At 40.5% G+C, this 18,053-nt stretch overlaps 4 protein-coding genes across 4 annotated transcripts; 3 read left to right on the forward strand and 1 right to left on the reverse strand.

Moving 5' to 3' along the window:
- Window positions 1-1,263: 1,263 nt before the first annotated feature.
- BCR41DRAFT_400493 (kinase-like domain-containing protein) lies at window positions 1,264-3,619 on the reverse strand (the record flags this gene model as incomplete). Its single annotated transcript, XM_022029143.1, has 7 exons — window positions 1,264-1,668; window positions 1,784-1,959; window positions 2,113-2,283; window positions 2,383-2,617; window positions 2,734-2,882; window positions 3,313-3,423; window positions 3,529-3,619. The coding sequence occupies 7 exons, from the start codon at window positions 3,617-3,619 to the stop codon at window positions 1,264-1,266; spliced, it is 1,338 nt and encodes a 445-aa protein (XP_021877055.1).
- A 7,320-nt stretch (window positions 3,620-10,939) lies between these two features.
- Window positions 10,940-14,146, forward strand: BCR41DRAFT_361670 (serine/threonine protein phosphatase 2B catalytic subunit 2). Its single transcript, XM_022025577.1, has 9 exons — window positions 10,940-11,131; window positions 11,672-11,878; window positions 11,972-12,096; window positions 12,196-12,307; window positions 12,442-12,727; window positions 12,816-12,988; window positions 13,086-13,125; window positions 13,209-13,294; window positions 13,425-14,146. The coding sequence occupies exons 1-9, from the start codon at window positions 10,978-10,980 to the stop codon at window positions 14,024-14,026; spliced, it is 1,785 nt and encodes a 594-aa protein (XP_021877056.1). The 5' UTR covers window positions 10,940-10,977; the 3' UTR covers window positions 14,027-14,146.
- A 65-nt stretch (window positions 14,147-14,211) lies between these two features.
- On the forward strand, window positions 14,212-15,457 carry BCR41DRAFT_361672 (phosphoribosyltransferase-like protein). The gene is made up of 4 exons (XM_022025578.1): window positions 14,212-14,376; window positions 14,642-14,671; window positions 14,797-14,807; window positions 14,926-15,457. The coding sequence occupies exons 1-4, from the start codon at window positions 14,277-14,279 to the stop codon at window positions 15,421-15,423; spliced, it is 639 nt and encodes a 212-aa protein (XP_021877057.1). The 5' UTR covers window positions 14,212-14,276; the 3' UTR covers window positions 15,424-15,457.
- A 513-nt stretch (window positions 15,458-15,970) lies between these two features.
- BCR41DRAFT_361674 (hypothetical protein) lies at window positions 15,971-17,952 on the forward strand. Its single transcript, XM_022025579.1, has one exon. The coding sequence runs from the start codon at window positions 16,081-16,083 to the stop codon at window positions 17,626-17,628; it is 1,548 nt and encodes a 515-aa protein (XP_021877058.1). The 5' UTR covers window positions 15,971-16,080; the 3' UTR covers window positions 17,629-17,952.
- Window positions 17,953-18,053: the final 101 nt, after the last annotated feature.

Genomic DNA, 18,053 nt, shown 5'->3' on the forward strand with positions numbered 1-18,053 from the left:
GCGCGTTCCATATGAAATATCAAACATTTCACAGGAGCATTGTCATTGTCATTGCACAGACCATGTTTCTCTATGAAAATTAATTTGTTAAAAAATAAATCTCTTTGTTTTCTAACAGTCATGTTTCTGTCATATATTTTTATCATGCCACATGAATGTATCGACACTTGAAGGAATTCATGTTTGAGGTTAAAGCATATGATATGATCAAGGCTTATAGGTAGTGTTTGAAGGAGCTCAATTGTTGTTTTATTATTATTACTATATTATTATTATTATTATTATATAAAATAAAATTCTTATTATTATTTTTATGCATCAATGGTTCAATGGCTGATGGTAGAAGCAGGCCATGATTGAAGGCTGATTATTTTTTTTTTTTCAATGCATCATGATTGAGATGATTGAGATGATTGAGATCTGGTTGGTTATTATTTGTAATGTAAAGCCCAAAGTTGCGCTCTCATGATGATCGCTCATAATCATGATTGAGGTCACATGATGATTGGGTCACATGATTGAGGTCCGATGATTGAAGTATGTATGCTCATTTCCTGAAGGGCACATGAAAATGGAATGATATGAAATGAAAATGGAATGACATGAAATGAAAATGGAATGACATGAAATGAAAATGGAATGACATGAAATGAAATGAAATGAAATGGAATGGAATGGAATGGAATGGAATTTATTTTAGATTTATGGACGGACGTATCATAGAGCAAGAATTATGAAACTATGAAATGAAATATATCATATAATAGAGCAAGATCTATGAAATATATCATATAATAGAGCAAAGATCTATGAAACGAGTTATTACGATAAGAGAGAAACCATTTCGACTTTAGTATATAGATATAAGAGAATGAGTAGGATAAAAATAATGTCGAAGTGATGGATTATAGTCTAGATTTCTTTCTTTTCTTCTTTTGATGACTTAATTGCGCTTGTTTGAATGTGGAGGTAGTCGGGATCGCCGCATTTTAAATATAAATATTGCTTTCATTTCATTCTCTCCCTCTTTTTTTTTTTTTTTTTCTTCTTCTCATGATTCGCCTCAGAAGGTCAGAAGAATGTGGGAAAAGGGAGGAATGACAGCCTTAACCTAGTAGATGGGAACAGTGCAATCGGTGAATGGAGGGCAAGAAACGAGTATGCAGACAAATAAGCAAGTGAAGAGCAGCAGAATACAGAATACATACAATAGCGCATATCACCAGTGAGATGTAAGAGAATAGAGATTCCAGAAGATAATGTTTACTTACTGCAAGTGATCACGCCTACAAGCTTGTTCCAGAAGCCTTTCTTCTTATGGCTACCTTCGCCATTTTGGCCGTCTTGCTGGATATTAGCAGGAGCAGCCCGACTATAACCTTGCTCATTCAATAGGTCCTGTTCACCCGATGCGCCCGCTGCAGCGTTGGTGCCAGCAGTACCAGTACCAGCCCCTGCTCGCGAAGTACTTTGTTTATGCTTGAGCTTGGAGTTGCTATGCACAAGGGCTGATGGCTGCTGTGGTCCTTTGGACCCCGTCTGTTGCTGTTGCTGTTGCTGATGCTGTCTCTGCGATTGCAAGTGAGGGTCTCGTGAAGAGTGGTGGCGTGCATCAGACGCATGATGGATATTTCCAGATTGGTGATGAAGAGGGTTATTGGAGGAGTACTATAGAACATGGGGAATAAAGACATAGCATCAGTATAATACTTTGATACGATAGTAAGATGTTCATTGAACCAGCTATTGAGAATGCCCAAACACGCGTGAATTTTGTACTTACATCGACCTCAGCCTCCCAGCCTTTACCATTGTTCAGTAGCATCCAGTCATAAACACCATCTTCTACCTCGCCAATACTCTTCAATGCCTTTGTAAACAAGTCGCGTAAGAAGTCATAATCAGGAGTCTCTTCAAAAGACAGTTTACGAACATAGTTGAGATAGATACCAAACTCCTCTGTATAACGACGTAGAAAGAAAAGAGAAAGACAGAGATTGTTAAAGGAATGATATACAATAATAACAATACGAGTAAAATAGCATGTCGAGCACTTGCTGAAAACCTAATCATAGGAGATTAATCGAACATTCAACTTTTCAATGATCGTACCTGGAAATCCTTCACAAAGCTCTTTGATTGGCGTCGACTGCTTCTTCTCACCAATTTTTTCATACTTTTGCTTGTTTGTGGCGGCTTTAAGTCCCTGCCATGGTAGACCACCACGCAAGAAGTACATGAAAACGTGACCCATCGCTTCCAAATCATCACGTCTGGATTGCTCTATTGAATGGAGGCATTAAAGACATACGATTTTCATGAGAACACAAAAATCAACCAAAAATTAAATGGATGGTAGACAAAGTAGGATAGACAAATTACCTCGACCAAGATGAGTATTAATGCTCATATAGCGGGCAGTGCCACTGAGAGATTTGCGTTCGCGGTACGGTATATGTTGCTTAGTCTTAGGGTCACGATATTGTTTAGCCATGCCAAAGTCAACGACATGGACTAGATTAGCATGCTTGCTGTGGGGTTTTCCAACCAAGAAATTGTCAGGCTTGATATCGCGGTAAATTAGATTTTTCTCGTGAATTGTTTGCACACGAGACAACTGAAGTGCCACATCAAGGTCAATAGAGTATCAGGAGCGTTAGATTTCAGCCAAGTCGCACATCCAGTCACAAAAGCAAGAACAGAAAGTAACAATCAGAGAAAGGCTTGCAGTACCATTTGTTTTGCAACCATGACGACAGTCTTGATTGTGAACTTGCGGCCGCACATATCAAAAAGATCCTCAAGTGATGGGCCAAGTAGATCGATGCAAAGGATGTTATGCAAACCTTCCTGGCCAAAATAGAATGCATTGGGAATTCCAGCTATTTCAAGAAGATTGATATAGGTCAGCACAGGTGTGATTAGGTCATGTCGTCCATCCGCAGGAAAAAGAGATTATGGCTGGAATCATTGTTGAATTGATCACTCAGGTGTCTCCTTTCCCCCTTCTTAAATAATCGCCCAACAACAAACAGTTTCAAATGATGGTTTGACGGTCACCTGTCCTTTTTTTTTTTTATTTTTTTTTTTTTATCTCTTTTCCCCCTGGAAATAAACCCATTTTCATTTGCCATTTGCGTCAGTTGCTGATATAAAATGACGTTACTGAAAACCAGGAAGATAGACTCCCATAACCATGTTATCCTTTTGTTCGTGGAGGTGATAGTAATGATGGTTGAAATGATAGTTGTCAACATGCACCACAAGTATCAGGTAGAGTTTTGTTGCGGAATAAAACATTAAAGAGCTTACTTGAGCCTGCCAAGATCTTGTATGTTCTATACTCATCACGCAATTGAGGGGCATCACTCTTTCTGGGCTCGAATTTGATGGCCACTTGCTGGTTGTTCAAAAGATTAGTGCCTGTAATATAAAGACAAAAAAAAAAAAAAGTAAATAAAAAAGATATCGATCAACGAATAACATGCCAAAAAGAACATGATAGTGACTTGCCTTCATAGATGATACCAAAGCTTCCTTCACCAATCTTCTTGCCGACCCTGTAATGGACGCCAACGACGTTGGAAGAAGAATGGGTACTGTGAGAACTGTTATTCATGCTGATCATGAGAAAAATGGAGAAAAAAATTATGGAGACAAAATGTTAGCGTTTTTTTTTGGAAATTGATTCTGCTAATAACAAAGAGGAAAATGATATATCAATGTATAATAGAATGATGTATAAAATGTATGTATCATTGGAGAATACAATGAGCCCTTTTTTTTTTTTTTTCTTTTTTTTTGGATCACATGTTGATGAAGGGGGGTATGGAATTGTCATATTATGAGTGGGAACATGCGTTAAATGTCAAATGGCTCTTACACGGACAGCAATCACGCTGGTTGTATATATAATATTGATGTGAAGGAAGTGAGGATGAGAGTGCTGGTGTGACGGCGACAAGAGGATGGAAAGGAGGAGTAGGGGAAGTCAAAATAATAGAGGGCAAGAGCAAATATGAAAGTGAGAGTGAGAATGAGAATAAAATGAAGTCAAACCAGAATGAAACTAATGCAACAATAAAAAAAAAAAAACGAGAATTAAGAATTGAGAATTAAAAATAATTAAAAGGTGTGAGTGAAGAAACAGGATGTTTGAAGGGAAGGGAAGGGAAGAGAAGGGAAAAGGAAGGGAAGAATGGAAAGAGAAAAAGAGAGAGAGAGAGAGAGAGAGAGAGAGAGAGAGAGAGAGAGAGAAGGGGAAGTGGAAAGGGAGTGAAAAGAAAAGAAAGAAAAGAAAAAGACAAAATCCCAGTGATGATGTGTGTTTACTACTTTATTTATTGTATCCGAAACATTTTGTCCGTTCTGGCTCTCTTTTTTCCTCTCAAAACTTTCAGCCATTTATTGTCTACCTGCAATATGCAATGGATAATAATAAATAATAAAATAATAATAGCATGAAGAGAGTATTAAAAAAAAAGAGAGAGTTCATTTCTCATCAACCTGGCCAAGACCAATGTCATTAATGCTATACTCCTTCTCCTCACCTCTCAAATGAATTGCAAGAACAAACAAAAAAAAAAAAATCGAAATCGAAAGAGCCTTTCTTTCTCTATTTATCTATTCCTTTCTTTTTCTCATTCTCTCTCACCTTCTCTTTCCCTTCCAACGAAAATGAATGAACAAGAAAAATTTCTGCAATGCCCTGAATGCCCTGTCTCAGTAAGATGAGCACTGTAAAAAGTAAAAAAAGAAAATAACTTTTGTCCAGTCAGGCAAGACTGTCCAATAGGAGCGAGGACGATTTAAAAAAAACCCTCCCCGGATCACGTTTCTTGTAAGAACCCTTTTTTAATGTTTCTCTCTCTCTCTTGACTCTCTCTCTCTCATAGTCTATCTGGGGATGAGAGCTGGCTGCACAATGCACAGTCAGACAGTCAGAAGGAGGGGACAGGAGTCAAAAGCGTCAATATGTTGTAGGGAGAGCGCATTTAAAATAAGAGCCAGAATGCAAGTGAACTGAAAAGGAGGGATTTGTGGAGAGTTTAGGCCGTGTCCAGCTGGCCTTGTGCAGGGGGATAAAAATGTTTGACATGGAAGTTTATTACTGACTATGGCCATTATCCTCAATAGGCTACAAGACTAGTGAAAGATAGGATGAGTGGCCGTTTGTCTAGAGAAGGTAGCGAAAGTCGGTTTCTGAAGAGAGATAGACGTGGAAACACAGCTCAAACAGTGATTGTAGACAAAGAATACAAAGGTATGGGCGATCAACAATCGGATAAAGAAAGAAAAATGAGAGAGCAGAACTCAATTGGATCTTTATTGGCACCCATGCTTGCTCTAAGCTCCAAGTAACGATTGTAGCCACGCCAGAGCCGTATTAGCAATATCAATACTAAATCTGCTCTCCTTTTATCAAATCTGTGCTCTTTTTTTTTTTTTTTTTTTTTTTTTTTTTTTTTTTTTTTCCCCCTCTCTCCTTACTTCAGTTGGGGTGAACAGATGGATGCGGGCGGATGTTGAGGTATAATTCACCAGATCCCTTGTAAACTATCACCTGCATTTTTCATGGATCTTTCCCTTGATCTTTTTTTTTTTTTTTTTTTTTTTTTTTTTTTTTGGCTCAGACTTTACACAAGCGCATGTGCTTGAAGAGTATTGAATTCAATGGGAACAAGGAGTTGTAATGACTCAATAATATAAAATAAAAAAGACTCGACTAAAAGGACATCCCAGGAGACACTTGGGATTGGAAAGGAGACAGTAAAAGGAGATCTGAGCAAATGCCAACAAATGCATCATTCACAAAGGCAAAATATGGCAATAACCAAACGACAGGACAAATAAAAACATGGCTTCATTTTTTTTTTTTTTGTTGTTGTTGTTGTGTTCAATGCATGTAGAGAATGGGTGTAATAGAACAGACTGCATCAGCCAGGCAGATAAAAAGATACGCGACATAGAGTAGTAAAAGACATAGCAGGTCTAATAGTCATGATTGATATGATAGAAGTGATGGATGATAGACATATAATGGGACGTAATTAGATGAAGTGATGGATAATTGAAGCTTTCAATGAAAAGTCTTCAAGGTCTGAAAGTGGATCGGATGGATTGGGTTTTTAACTTCAGATCTTCACCTTTTATTATTATTATTACGTGCTGAAAGAGAAGAGGCTGTGTGCAATTAGAGTAGAAAGATGCTGAAGACCGAAGGTAATCAGCTGGAAATGGTGAATGAGATGGATGTTAAAGATCGAGGAAAGTGGTAACAGGGCAGGGCTTATAGAGCTTAAAGAAAAAGGTAAAAAAAAAAAAAAAAAAAGTGGCAAGAGAGATAGGAGAGGAAAAAGATGAAGGCAGACTACCCTCTCAGCCGTGTCAATCAAATACAATTGGGTCTCTTTTCTCCCGCCTCCTCCCATTATTGGCAACCTTGACCTCAAAACAAACAATGAATATGCCTTATTATTTAAAAACATGAGCAAACTTTTTTTCTGAACCACATCATCGCTCGCTTCGTACAGATAACTGGGGAGTTAATCTGGTGATCATAAACGGTTTCTACATTGATCGACGCATATTCGAAGCGGACAACTGGATCGGAGGGTGCTGGGGTCCGGATAGAACATAAGAGAGAGGGAAAGTTGATATAAATGATCCATAATAACTTTCAGAGACAGGTACACCATGTTGAATCTGAGTTTGCTGATAATTGAGACGATAATGTATCATTTAAAAAAAGCTTTTTTTCCCAGACACGTTGCAGCATGATACGCGAAAACGAGAAGGTTAAAGAACTCACGAAAGTGGTGTGGATAAATGAATGACCTGCCGTAGAACCAGGAGAAATAAAAATATTCATGTATCCCCTGTACTGGGCTCATATACATATATACACAGGCTAATATATCCATCTGGATGCAATCTGAATGGTAAGGATGACATTCCCGTCATAATTCAAAAAAGTTCTCGATCCGATTAAAATGAACAGGCTGGCCCCCCCCCCCAAGAGGATTAAGTTTTTATTGCAAAATGACGGCACAGGTTCAAGGGAATTGACATGTCAACACTTGTAGACAGCAATCCATCTCTCTGTGTAACAAATTCTGTCACTGCAGCTCGAGCCCTTAAAAAAAGGTCGTGCGTAGCTTCCCGTGTGACAATCATCTTACTACTAAAATGCCGACTCTCATTGTCACCATGTATACTAGAGAGAGCACTGAGCTGATCAACTACACCAACGATGCCCAAAGGGCACCCACCGCTGATCTCGTCAATGAATTGGCTCTGACGGCATCAATGCTTAAAATACCAAGGACTATTTTACTGTTTGAGCGCAGGAAATGCTTGGTCAAGGAAGGACTAAAATTGGCTATAATCTCTTTGTTCGTTGCAGGTCGGCTGGATGGGTCCAGCTTCATCATTTCTCTTGGCATATTAGTCAAACTTGCCTGCTTGTAAATAGAGGTAGGCTCAAATTTGGCTCTAGACATTCAATGCACACACATCTTTACGTCTTTATGTGGTTTTGGTTGTTCTACCTGGGTAGTGGCAAACCAAAAAGCAGCAGGAAAAAAAGCACACCAATGTATGATATTAAGGAGAACCTCAAGGCGGATTTTCTTTTATTTTATTTTATTTTATTTTTTTTCGATACAAAATGTCCCATTTTTTTTTAGCGTTGCTTGAATACCCTACATGTTTAAAGATCGCCTCTTGTACATGTACTTCAAAACTTTATGGCAAGCCGCATCAAGTCTTTTAAAAAGCGTTACATGACATTTTGAGCAATTAAATTCTAAGACTACTTTCTGCTTAAATGGGATCGCCCAATTTTCTACCTCGTGGCTATGCAATAGTAGCCCTATCAGGAATCGAGCTTGGATTCACGCTTTTGTTTCCTGTTAACAAACCTCAAATAGTAACTGACGATTTACTATGCAAAAAGTGCATCGCTGTTGATGGAAAGTAGGGATTCACAAGAAATAAACTGTGCCTAAGCACCCAAAGCGCCATGTATGTCTACAATGGAAGCTGAAAGGATACTCGATTCGGGCGATACTCGTTTTATTTTTGCGAGTAAAATGAGATTCAATGCATTAAAATGCTGACAAGTGCCGTAGCCGATGTCGCCAAAGCTATATTAGCAAACAGACGAATTGTCGAGGTTGCGGTTGAGGCAACGCGCAACTCAACCCGTTGCAGCTACTTTGGTAGGTATTCTCAAGCGTACTAAAAATGTGGCATGGAACGAAGATGAGGTTTCAGGCACTAGTTTTAATGGAAGCATTCATATGTAGGTTCGAGGACGCTCAAGTTAGAAGCGATGAAATACCCTCAATAGGATTTTCTTTTTTGATAAGAACCCTTAGGTCATGATTTATTACACATCCTTTATTGCACACTTCCTTTTTGCCTATTATGCTATCAGTTCCTTCCATCAGGCCATAAACTCTTCTTCGCACCCTTCGAACGCTTGGGCGGTGATCTCTTCCCTCTCTTTAGCTCTGTTTTTATTTTAGCTCGCGTAATAAAGCTGATGTTCAATGCACGAAAGGACAGCATATCGAACATCGAGGCCGTCGTAGACCCTTGACACCAAATACATGTGCTTGCAAGGGATCTTCTGTCGGACACAGTCGGGACATGAACATGACTGAAGGAGACCTCGCTCTACGTCCGCGGCAACGAAGTACTCTACTCCAGATTCTTCGGATGGCTTTGCCGTGAAGTGTAAGGAACGAAAGAACGATTAGAACCTGTCCGTGCACAACCAAGCTTGTGAAATCCTCGATTTTCGATAGGCTCGTCACCAGCCTAGATTTTCGACACATACCTCTCTCTCGAAGGAGGCTTGTAGGAACACTTTCCGCCTCTGCTTCAACCTGTAAATCATGGGATGTTAGTTGTGGTCTAAGTAAGTGCAACAACGCTCAGCACTTGCCGGGGCGATCATTGAAGACTCTCTTCACTCGACCTCAACTCATTCTTGATACATTTTCAGTCATGGCCTCTGAAAACCATTGACTTCATCAAGTTATACTCGTTAAGGCCCACAGGGAGAGCGACTCTAGGCTGCATTGACACTCCAAAAGCAAAAGCCGAGCGGAAAGATCCGAGAAATATGAACAGAGCTGACTTTACCCGCGTCATGCAGTGGGGACATCCCATTGCAACCCTTAATGTTGGAACTTTTTCGGATAATATGAAGGGGGTTTGGAGGATAAAGGGTTGGTAAATGGGGCTCCGGGATGCAGTTCGTACGGCCGCAAACATCAAGAGGGAATTCCAGTTTCTTATCGGTCTTTTTATTGAAAGCTTGCTTCTACGAAATAACTTTGAAGAAACGGATAGGAAGCTGTTGGACGGGATTTGTAATGTATTTCAATAGCTTGATGGTGATATCGGAGATGCTATCGATGAAAAAGAAACAAACGAAGAATGACACCATTGAGGAAAACAACGATGATGCCTCATTTCCTTTCATACGGTCACTGATGGTTTACCTTTACACTGGCAACGAACCGAAGAAGGGAAAGAGGGAGAAGAAAGATGGACCAGGTTTAGTGAGGACATTTGTCACTCGTGCGCAAGCTCTTGGACTCCTGGATGGCTTAAGGCATAGGAATGAGATAAACCACATTATGCAGTTCGCCCCTCAGCATTATGTCGATCAGTAGCGTCACAACTCTCAGTTAAAGTCAGGCTTATGTACAGGAAAGGCAACTGGGGAAATTCACAGAAAGATATTTCATCGATCAAACGTTCTTTTTATTTCTATTTCTATTTCTATTTCCAATTAATAAGATACCTGACGAATGGCTGAGTTTCTGGCCAATAATTTAAACGTCTGAAGGACAAAGGGGCCTTTCCAGCAGATCATGACATCGGCATAAAGCCCGATCTTCCTGCAATTGAAAACTTTGTAAAGTTGAACAAGCTGTACAGAAACAATCGAAAGATAGACCCTCCCTCAGTATCTTCTGGAAGAACGAGCAACTGAAAAGAGCGCCCAAGGTTCAACTAGATGGTTCAGAACAATATGGCCTAAATGATATGCATTCAGTAATTCGAAACCTATAAGACCCATCGAGACTACATTCATTTCAACTGTTGTAGGGCCGATCACTGTCCGCAAGGGATGGCGAGGGCTAAAAGACAAGACTAGAGTGATGTCCCTAGATGATATCACCAATCACATCATAGACATCCGCCGAGCTTACTTCGATCTTGAGGAATACCGCGAATCCGGATATGTCTTGACAGGCTCTATTCGAGCAGATGGGTTCTGCATCCAATTGTCGACCTACAAACTTAAGGAATTGCAACGTGTCTGGTACAAGAGGTTAGTCTAGAAAATATGCGTGTAAGCAAGACTCGTTAGGAGTCAGCAGTCTTTCACAGCCACGTCTATGACGTATTTTGAGAGAGGTTTGCGCTGTACTCAGCCGATTATACATTATATCCTATTTAGTTGGATTTACATGTTTTTTAAATGAGAAGGTTTTTTTTTTGAGTTTGGGCATCCCGAACGGGCGGAGGACCAAAAGGGCAACTTTGGGACAGACAAGATAAAATTCTTCAGTAATATGTAGCCCAGGCAAAGAGCCCAATGCTCTGGGATTCATCTTTGCTGGTTTCTACACAGCGGGGTAGACACGAAGCATACAGAGAAGGCCTGTTTGTAAAAGAGAGGATGAAAGGCGTATGACTGCCAGGTGTGTCATACTCTCACTGCCCTCCCCCACGCCACGGTGGAGGTAGAACTGAGGCATTGTACTACGCAAGTCTGGATTGACAAGTCTTCTCTTTCTTTACAACATCCCTTGCATATACATCATTCTGGTTTTGTTTCTTTTTTTTTTTTTTTTTTTTTTTCCTCATTATTTCGTTCTTCTTCCATCAACATCATATCCTTTTTTTTTTTTTTTTTTTTTTTCTTGTTCTTTTCATTCTTTAAACATCATAATGTCCTCCTCTCTTGTCAGTGCTGCCCGGGAGGCACAGACTCATGCTGCACTCCGCAACCTTCAAAACAAGAAGCCTGTCCCACAGATCGACTTCACGATCCATACTATGGACGATGGCACTACTGCTTCCACTCTGGAGAGATATAGCAAAGGTACCTGTCTATTGACTGGCGGTGTCATCTCATCCAGCCCATTGCTCTGTCCAGAAACATGTCGCGTTTTGTAGTTCATGGTAGCCCAATGGCTTCAAAATGCCAGAATAGAACATTGTAAATAAGGCTTGCAAGGATGGAACTTGGCTCTCCCATCCATGGATTACATTTGAAGTTGAAGTGAGAAATCGGAACACACATGCCCTCCCCCTTTTTTAAGGTGTGGAGCAGTTACCGTTAACAGCAAGAGGATTCCGCCTGCTTCAAAAAGGATGGCTGTTTATGGTTGCTGTTATACTTACTGCTGTCAGAGACGTCGAATGCTGGGTATCGATTGCTGATTTGTATTTTTTAAATTGAAGGACAGACCAATCGACGCTAGCACAAAACCACAAACAGATGAACCATTGGTCCTTTCTCCTTCTGGCACTCATTATAGCCCTGATTCACCCTTTCTATGTTACCTTTCTTGTGATCGTGTTTTCAATGTCTGCTAAGATTTTTGAACGTTCTTTTGATCTTTGCGCCATGTTTCAATAGATGTACAAGCGCCTGCGGTCAATATCCCAACGGACGATGTTTTCTACTCAAAAGAATTTCCTGATCGGCCGGATATCGCATTCCTTAAAAATCACTTTTATCGCGAAGGGCGTATTACCGAAGAGCAGGCTATTTACATCTTACAAAAAGGAACCGAGTTATTAAAGAAGGAGCCTAATTTGCTAGAAGTTGATGCCCCTATCACTGGTGCGTTCTCTATCTGATTGAGAAAAGAGAGAAAAGCTTGGCCTAAATTCGTTAGCTAAGTAATACCAATTTTTTTTTATGTTTATAATATAGTCTGCGGAGACATTCACGGCCAGTATTACGACTTGATGAAGCTTTTCGAGGTCGGAGGCAATCCCGCGGACACAAGGTATCTCTTTTTGGGAGACTATGTTGACAGAGGTTATTTCTCAATCGAGGTAGATGCAACCTATGAAATCTTAAGAGGCTTCGTGTTATATGCAGTTCGATTGTTCATTATATTAATTCTCTGTTTCTGTAATTTTCTTTGATTGTAGTGCGTTCTTTACCTCTGGTCACTCAAGATCTGGTATCCTGATACCTTATTCCTCCTACGTGGAAACCATGAGTGCAGACATTTGACTGACTACTTCACCTTTAAGACAGAATGTGAGTTTTTTTTTTTTTTTTTTTTTTTTTTTTTTTAAAAAAAAAAAAAGACGAAATAGACGAACCATTAAGGAAGTGCTTGTTTACACTTTTTTTTTTTTTTTTTTTTTTTAAAAAAAAAATTACCAAAAAAGGCAAGCATAAATATTCTGAAAGAGTTTATGACGCTTGTATGGAGTCGTTTTGTACATTACCCTTGGCTGCCATCATGAACAAGCAATTCCTGTGTATTCACGGGGGACTCTCGCCTGAGTTGAATACTCTTGACGATTTGCGACAAATTAATCGGTTCAGAGAACCACCAACTCATGGAATAATGTGTGATCTTTTGTGGGCAGATCCGTTGGAAGAGTTTGGACAAGAGAAAACGTCTGAATTCTTTGTACATAATCATGTCCGTGGTTGCTCCTACTTTTTTAGGTATGACTATCTCTTTGATTTAAAATTAAGGTAGACTCGACACTAAAGCATCAGAGCAATTAACATGCTTTCTACGAATTGTCAATAGTTACCATGCTGCTTGCGCCTTCTTGGAAAAGAACAGCTTACTCTCGATCATTCGTGCTCACGAGGCCCAAGATGCAGGATACCGTATGTACCGCAAGACAAAGGCCACGGGATTTCCTTCTGTGATGACGATCTTTTCGGCTCCCAATTATCTTGATGTTTACAATAACAAAGGTATAGCCACAATAATTCTGCAATCATGGGCAATCTAGAATGTGCTGGGTGTGAATGCTCTATTAACTATGATACTTTGATCAAACAAACGATGTAGCCGCTGTATTGAAATATGAGAACAATGTCATGAATATCCGGTATGCTTTATCTTCAATCTTTGGTATCATATTACTCCATTACATCAATATTGGTTCTAATGCTGAATTATGCTCATCTATAGTCAATTCAATGCGACTCCTCATCCATACTGGTTACCCAACTTCATGGACGTATTTACATGGTCTCTACCATTTGTCGGTGAAAAGAGTATGTCACTGTGAAGTTAATATGAAGTATTATTGCATTGACACTATTCTATAGTACTAATATTATGTTACCTCTCCCCCTCCCTCTCCATACATATGCGCATATGTTTATTCCTAAATCTTGCGTATAGTCACAGATATGTTGTTGGCTATTTTGAACACTTGTAGCAAGGAGGAGCTGGCAGAAGATGATATGATATTAAACTTGACAGACGGATCTAGTGGGGCCATGGAGGTCGACACGACTCCTATTGACTCAGTAAGTAGTCCGTCAGCCTCTTCGATCACTGATTTCAACAGCACAACTGGAACATCAGGTGTGCTCAATAATGGCACAGGCCACCAGGATGTCGATATGGTGGATGCCGCTCGCGAGAGGGAGACCAATAAAAGCCGCATTCGCCAAAAAATTTTGGCAGTAGCTCGTTTATCTCGTGTCTTTGCAGTGCTTCGCAACGAGTCGGAGGCTGTTTCAGAACTGAAGGATCTGATGGGTACGACCAAGCTTCCATATGGATCATTGGCACTGGGAGCCGAAGGCCTCAAGAGAGCGATTAACTCGTTCGAAGATGCCAAAAAATCTGATCGGGATAATGAGAGGTTGCCTCCAACCAAAGAGGAGAAAACGAAGGAGGAGAGAAAGAAAATTATGAAAGCAATTGATAGTGCTGCTCATACGCCACAATCAGAACTTGATGAATTGGATGCCATGAAAATGACTGGGGCGCTTTGAAAGAGTGATAGCAGTGATGCATGGGCTGGTTGACAAGGACAACAAACGGCATGTGGACATGCAAATATAGTTTTTTTTTTGACTATAAAAACTACCAGAGAAAAAGGTTAAATAGACACAGTCACATAAACAATCAAAAACAGCATTTTTTTATTTTTTTTATTTTATTTTTTTTATCCTTCTCGGCTTTCCCGCCCACTCTTCCTTCCAAGAAGAATATAAGCATATTCATTTCTCGATCATCATAAAAATGAGCAAAATTCATGTCAGCTACAATCAGATTCACTCCATGATCAAGGAGACAGTGGAGAACATGAATCTGAATGATGATTTTCAGCCGGATATCATGGGTAGGCAACTAATTCAAAACCTAGCCGCGAAGGAAAAAAAAAAAAAAAAAAAAAAGACGACCATTACTGTGTTCTGGAAAATGATTCCCAATCCTTGCAGGAAACAATACCAGGGCAGTCTATAGTCAATAGCATTATTGAGAACATGGGTCGAACGTTACTGAGGACGGACATGAAATGAAAATGAGGAAGGAAGCAGACCTGATCCAACCTCATCGGAAGCGCTAAAGCTGATCCTGTTTTCTCTTCTTGTTGTGTATGATAGTGGCCATCGGTGGAGGTGGTTTCATTCCAGGTAAAGAAACAAAAGATCACAAAGTAACAAGTATCACAACTTCATGGAACTGACATTTCCTTTTTTTTTTTTTTTTTTTTTTTTTTTGCTCGCGTGTGCATATCTGATCTGTGTTTAAATCTCAGCCCGTATCTTGGTATGTTTGGTTTCAATGTTGCACACGGAGCAGAGAATCCGTCAACTCTGTATTCACGTTAAGCATTTGCTTGTCTTACAATCTGATCAAAATCTCAACCTTTTTTATGATCTGATAGAGAACCTTCTTGAAGAAGAAGAATAACAAGAATATCTCTATCCAGGCAATTGGCCTTTCCCTCTATGAGGACCTAGAGATCTGGAAGGCTGCCCATAAAGATGATGAAACCTCTATCACTAGCGAACCCGAGGTCATCAAGACTCAATGGCTCAACTTTGACTCATCAGAAACGTCACTTATAGGTCGTAACATCCTCATTGTGGACGAAGTTGATGATACTCGCCGTACTCTTGCATATGCAGTCCGTGAGTTGACTAAGGATTTAGAGCTTGAGTCTGAAAAGCTTCGCAAACAGGGCAAGGAGGTCCCAGAGACGAAGATTGGTATTTTCGTATTGCACAATAAGTTGAAGAAGAAGAGGGAGGAGCTTCCCAAGGAGATTATGGAGGGTAGATATTTCGCCTGTAAAGAGATGCCTGATCAATGGCTAGTTTATCCTTGGGATGCCTTGGATATTGAAGAGCATACCGAGAAGTCGCGCGAGAACACTTATTAGATACATCACTATACAAAGCATAATTAAGTAGGAGTAAAAGTTCAGATTGAACAATGAAATGTTTCACCTTTATTTTTTTTTTTATTCCTTGTATCTCTCTCAAATGGTGTGTGTATGTGCATGTAGTAAATTCAGTCTCCTGAACACGTCTGTGATCGTCCACAAAAAGGCAATGTGCCACCAAAACTTTTCCCGAGGAGAAATTCCAGACCATTAAGCCACAAAGATGCCGCAGCTTATGACATCGACCATTTCAGCACAGCTGGTCAGGAACGGACTTTTGACACCTATTGAAAGGGTAAAAAAAAAAAACGTCATTGAGAACAATTATGCTAGCGCATGAATGCATTGAAGGCGCATGTTCTGGGCAAAAAATAATCTTTTGAATAAGCAAGTGGCGAGCCATGTTCGCCCACACCTGTTTGTCACACAAGGCTGTGTTTGAAAGCAAGGCTGTCCATGTATTTATTCCAAGGGGCGTCTTCCAAGTGCTTTTGTTTCTTTCTTCCTCTTTTTCCTTCTTCTCTTATCATGCATCGCCTTGAGTCCCCACTATTCCCCATCCTTCCCACATCAAATCTCTTTTTGAATCACTCTTCTTCCTTGAAAGTAGATACACACACAGCATTTGATACACAACAAGACTCTCACTACACCATGCCTATTTACAGGAACCCGCTAGACACACCCGAGATCAGAGTACGGGTTGTTCAATATCTAAGCATGGAAGATATAATCAATTGCAGTCAGACCTGCAAAGCTTGGAACAATGAATTTGCTGCTCATATTTGGCACACCATCGACCTGAAGAGCCAGCCCAAAGTCAAGGAACTGCACTACAAGTCTGTCGCCAAGAATGGAAACCATATCAGGATCATTAAGAATATCAGGAAACGCTCAGAGCTCGTCATTTTCCAGGACCCTCGCATCAACAAACTGTCTCAATTGACTCTACGCCTGAAGACGAGAAATGGGTACCACCATCAAGCTGCTGAACTCATCCGACGGAATCTGGACACTCTGGAAACACTAGATCTCTCTGGCGACGACACCAAGGACGAGCGCACAGTCTTTGCGTTATCAGAGACACTCGTGCCGCCCTCCTCCGCATGTAACTATCAGCTTACCAGCATTACGCTCAAATATATGAGCATGACTCGAGAATCCTTTTCAATCCTACTTCTGTGCTGTCCACAGTTGATGGACGTCGATATCCGGTATTGCACTTTCTCTGGAGATGGAGGGTTAGAGCTGTTTCAACATGAACGGATGTCCTATCTCTGTGCCTCCATCGAACAAGTTTTTAAACCCATTGTTGATCAGACTTCGACACCACTGTTGGTGCATTTTCCGAACCTCAAGACCTGGGAAACCTGGAGCTTTGAAGAGCCACTAGAGGATCCAACAGCTCAAACATTGAAGAACGCGATCTTGGAGTACTGCCCAAATATCCAGAAACTCTATACGAACGACTCTTCAAGTTCAGTAATGTGTGAGCTCTTGACCAAGGCTTTCCAGAACCTCACCTCAGTCCGCTTTATCTATGGCAATATCACCACGGCTGTGGTCCTAGGTCTTTTACTCCACGTCAATACACTCACAACAATCCAATCATACGATCCATGCGACGTCGTGAACTGGAGCTACAATGCTGATGAGGCCCTCTCTATTTCTGATGGCTTCAATGAGGGATGGATGATCCATGTTTTGTTGTCAAGATGTCCACACCTTTCCGTCGTAGATCTTCCTACACACGAGATGGATATTGATATGGTGGATCGGTTTCCATGGGCATGCAAGGACCTGAAGCGGCTTCGAGTACGCATCCGCGGTCTCGATACTAAGGAGTTGATCGTGGCGGCGATCGACAAATGGCGTTTTGAACACCGTGAACGCCAACGCTCTGCACTAGCTAGCTTAACAAAAACTGAAAAGAACTCTGTAGCGTTTGAAAATACAGTGGACCAAGAGCGCGAGCTTCCAACTGCTGAGCAAACGATATCGACGACAACTGCTATTGGTGGCGCAGATGCAAACACAAATCAACAGCCACCACCGCCGCTGCCACAACAACAACAGCAGCAGCAGGGAGAAGCAAGCAATATCGTCAATAATCCCATTGTTGACAAGGTGGTGAGACAGCTGCTCAAGTTTGAGAAATTGGATGACGTTTGGCTTGGCTATAAAGTTTGGGGCCCTCTCTAAATTCGGGCGAGAAAATAGTGGACAGGGCATGTCAAGCTTTTTTTTTTGCACATAACATCTTTACAAGCACATTTACACGCAAACATTCACTGTTTTTTTATCATTATTATTATTTTGCATCCATCTCTAATTACACCATGGAGATATCACTTTGGCTGCGCAATATTTTTATACAAAACAAAGCAAACAAAAAAAACCCCGGCAGTACTTTGTATTAAATAATGAAAGTAATGACAAGGAGCATAGAAATCAATTGTAACCAAAACTTCAAATAGGGATGATCAATTACTTGCATACCGCAATGATGAGTGTTGTGCTTTTTCGGGGAAGGGGTTCTTCCCCTTTTTGTGATGAAATACAGTTGTTTTTATTGCCTGCAAAAGGCATACTTGCCAACATTATGTGTCTATTTGTGCAATTTGCCA

Source organism: Lobosporangium transversale (genome assembly GCF_002105155.1).
Source record: "Lobosporangium transversale strain NRRL 3116 chromosome Unknown BCR41scaffold_50, whole genome shotgun sequence".
NCBI lineage: Eukaryota > Fungi > Mortierellomycota > Mortierellomycetes > Mortierellales > Mortierellaceae > Lobosporangium > Lobosporangium transversale.

Coding starts and splice junctions, on each gene's coding strand:
- BCR41DRAFT_361674 (XM_022025579.1), top strand. CDS start 16,081: ATGCCTATTTACAGGAACCCGCTAGACACACCCGAGATCAGAGTACGG.
- BCR41DRAFT_361672 (XM_022025578.1), top strand. CDS start 14,277: ATGAGCAAAATTCATGTCAGCTACAATCAGATTCACTCCATGATCAAG. Junction 14,377..14,641: donor TTTTCAGCCGGATATCATGG/GTAGGCAACTAA, acceptor TGTGTATGATAG/TGGCCATCGGTGGAGGTGGT.
- BCR41DRAFT_361670 (XM_022025577.1), top strand. CDS start 10,978: ATGTCCTCCTCTCTTGTCAGTGCTGCCCGGGAGGCACAGACTCATGCT. Junction 11,879..11,971: donor AGTTGATGCCCCTATCACTG/GTGCGTTCTCTA, acceptor TTTATAATATAG/TCTGCGGAGACATTCACGGC. Junction 13,126..13,208: donor AACAATGTCATGAATATCCG/GTATGCTTTATC, acceptor GCTCATCTATAG/TCAATTCAATGCGACTCCTC.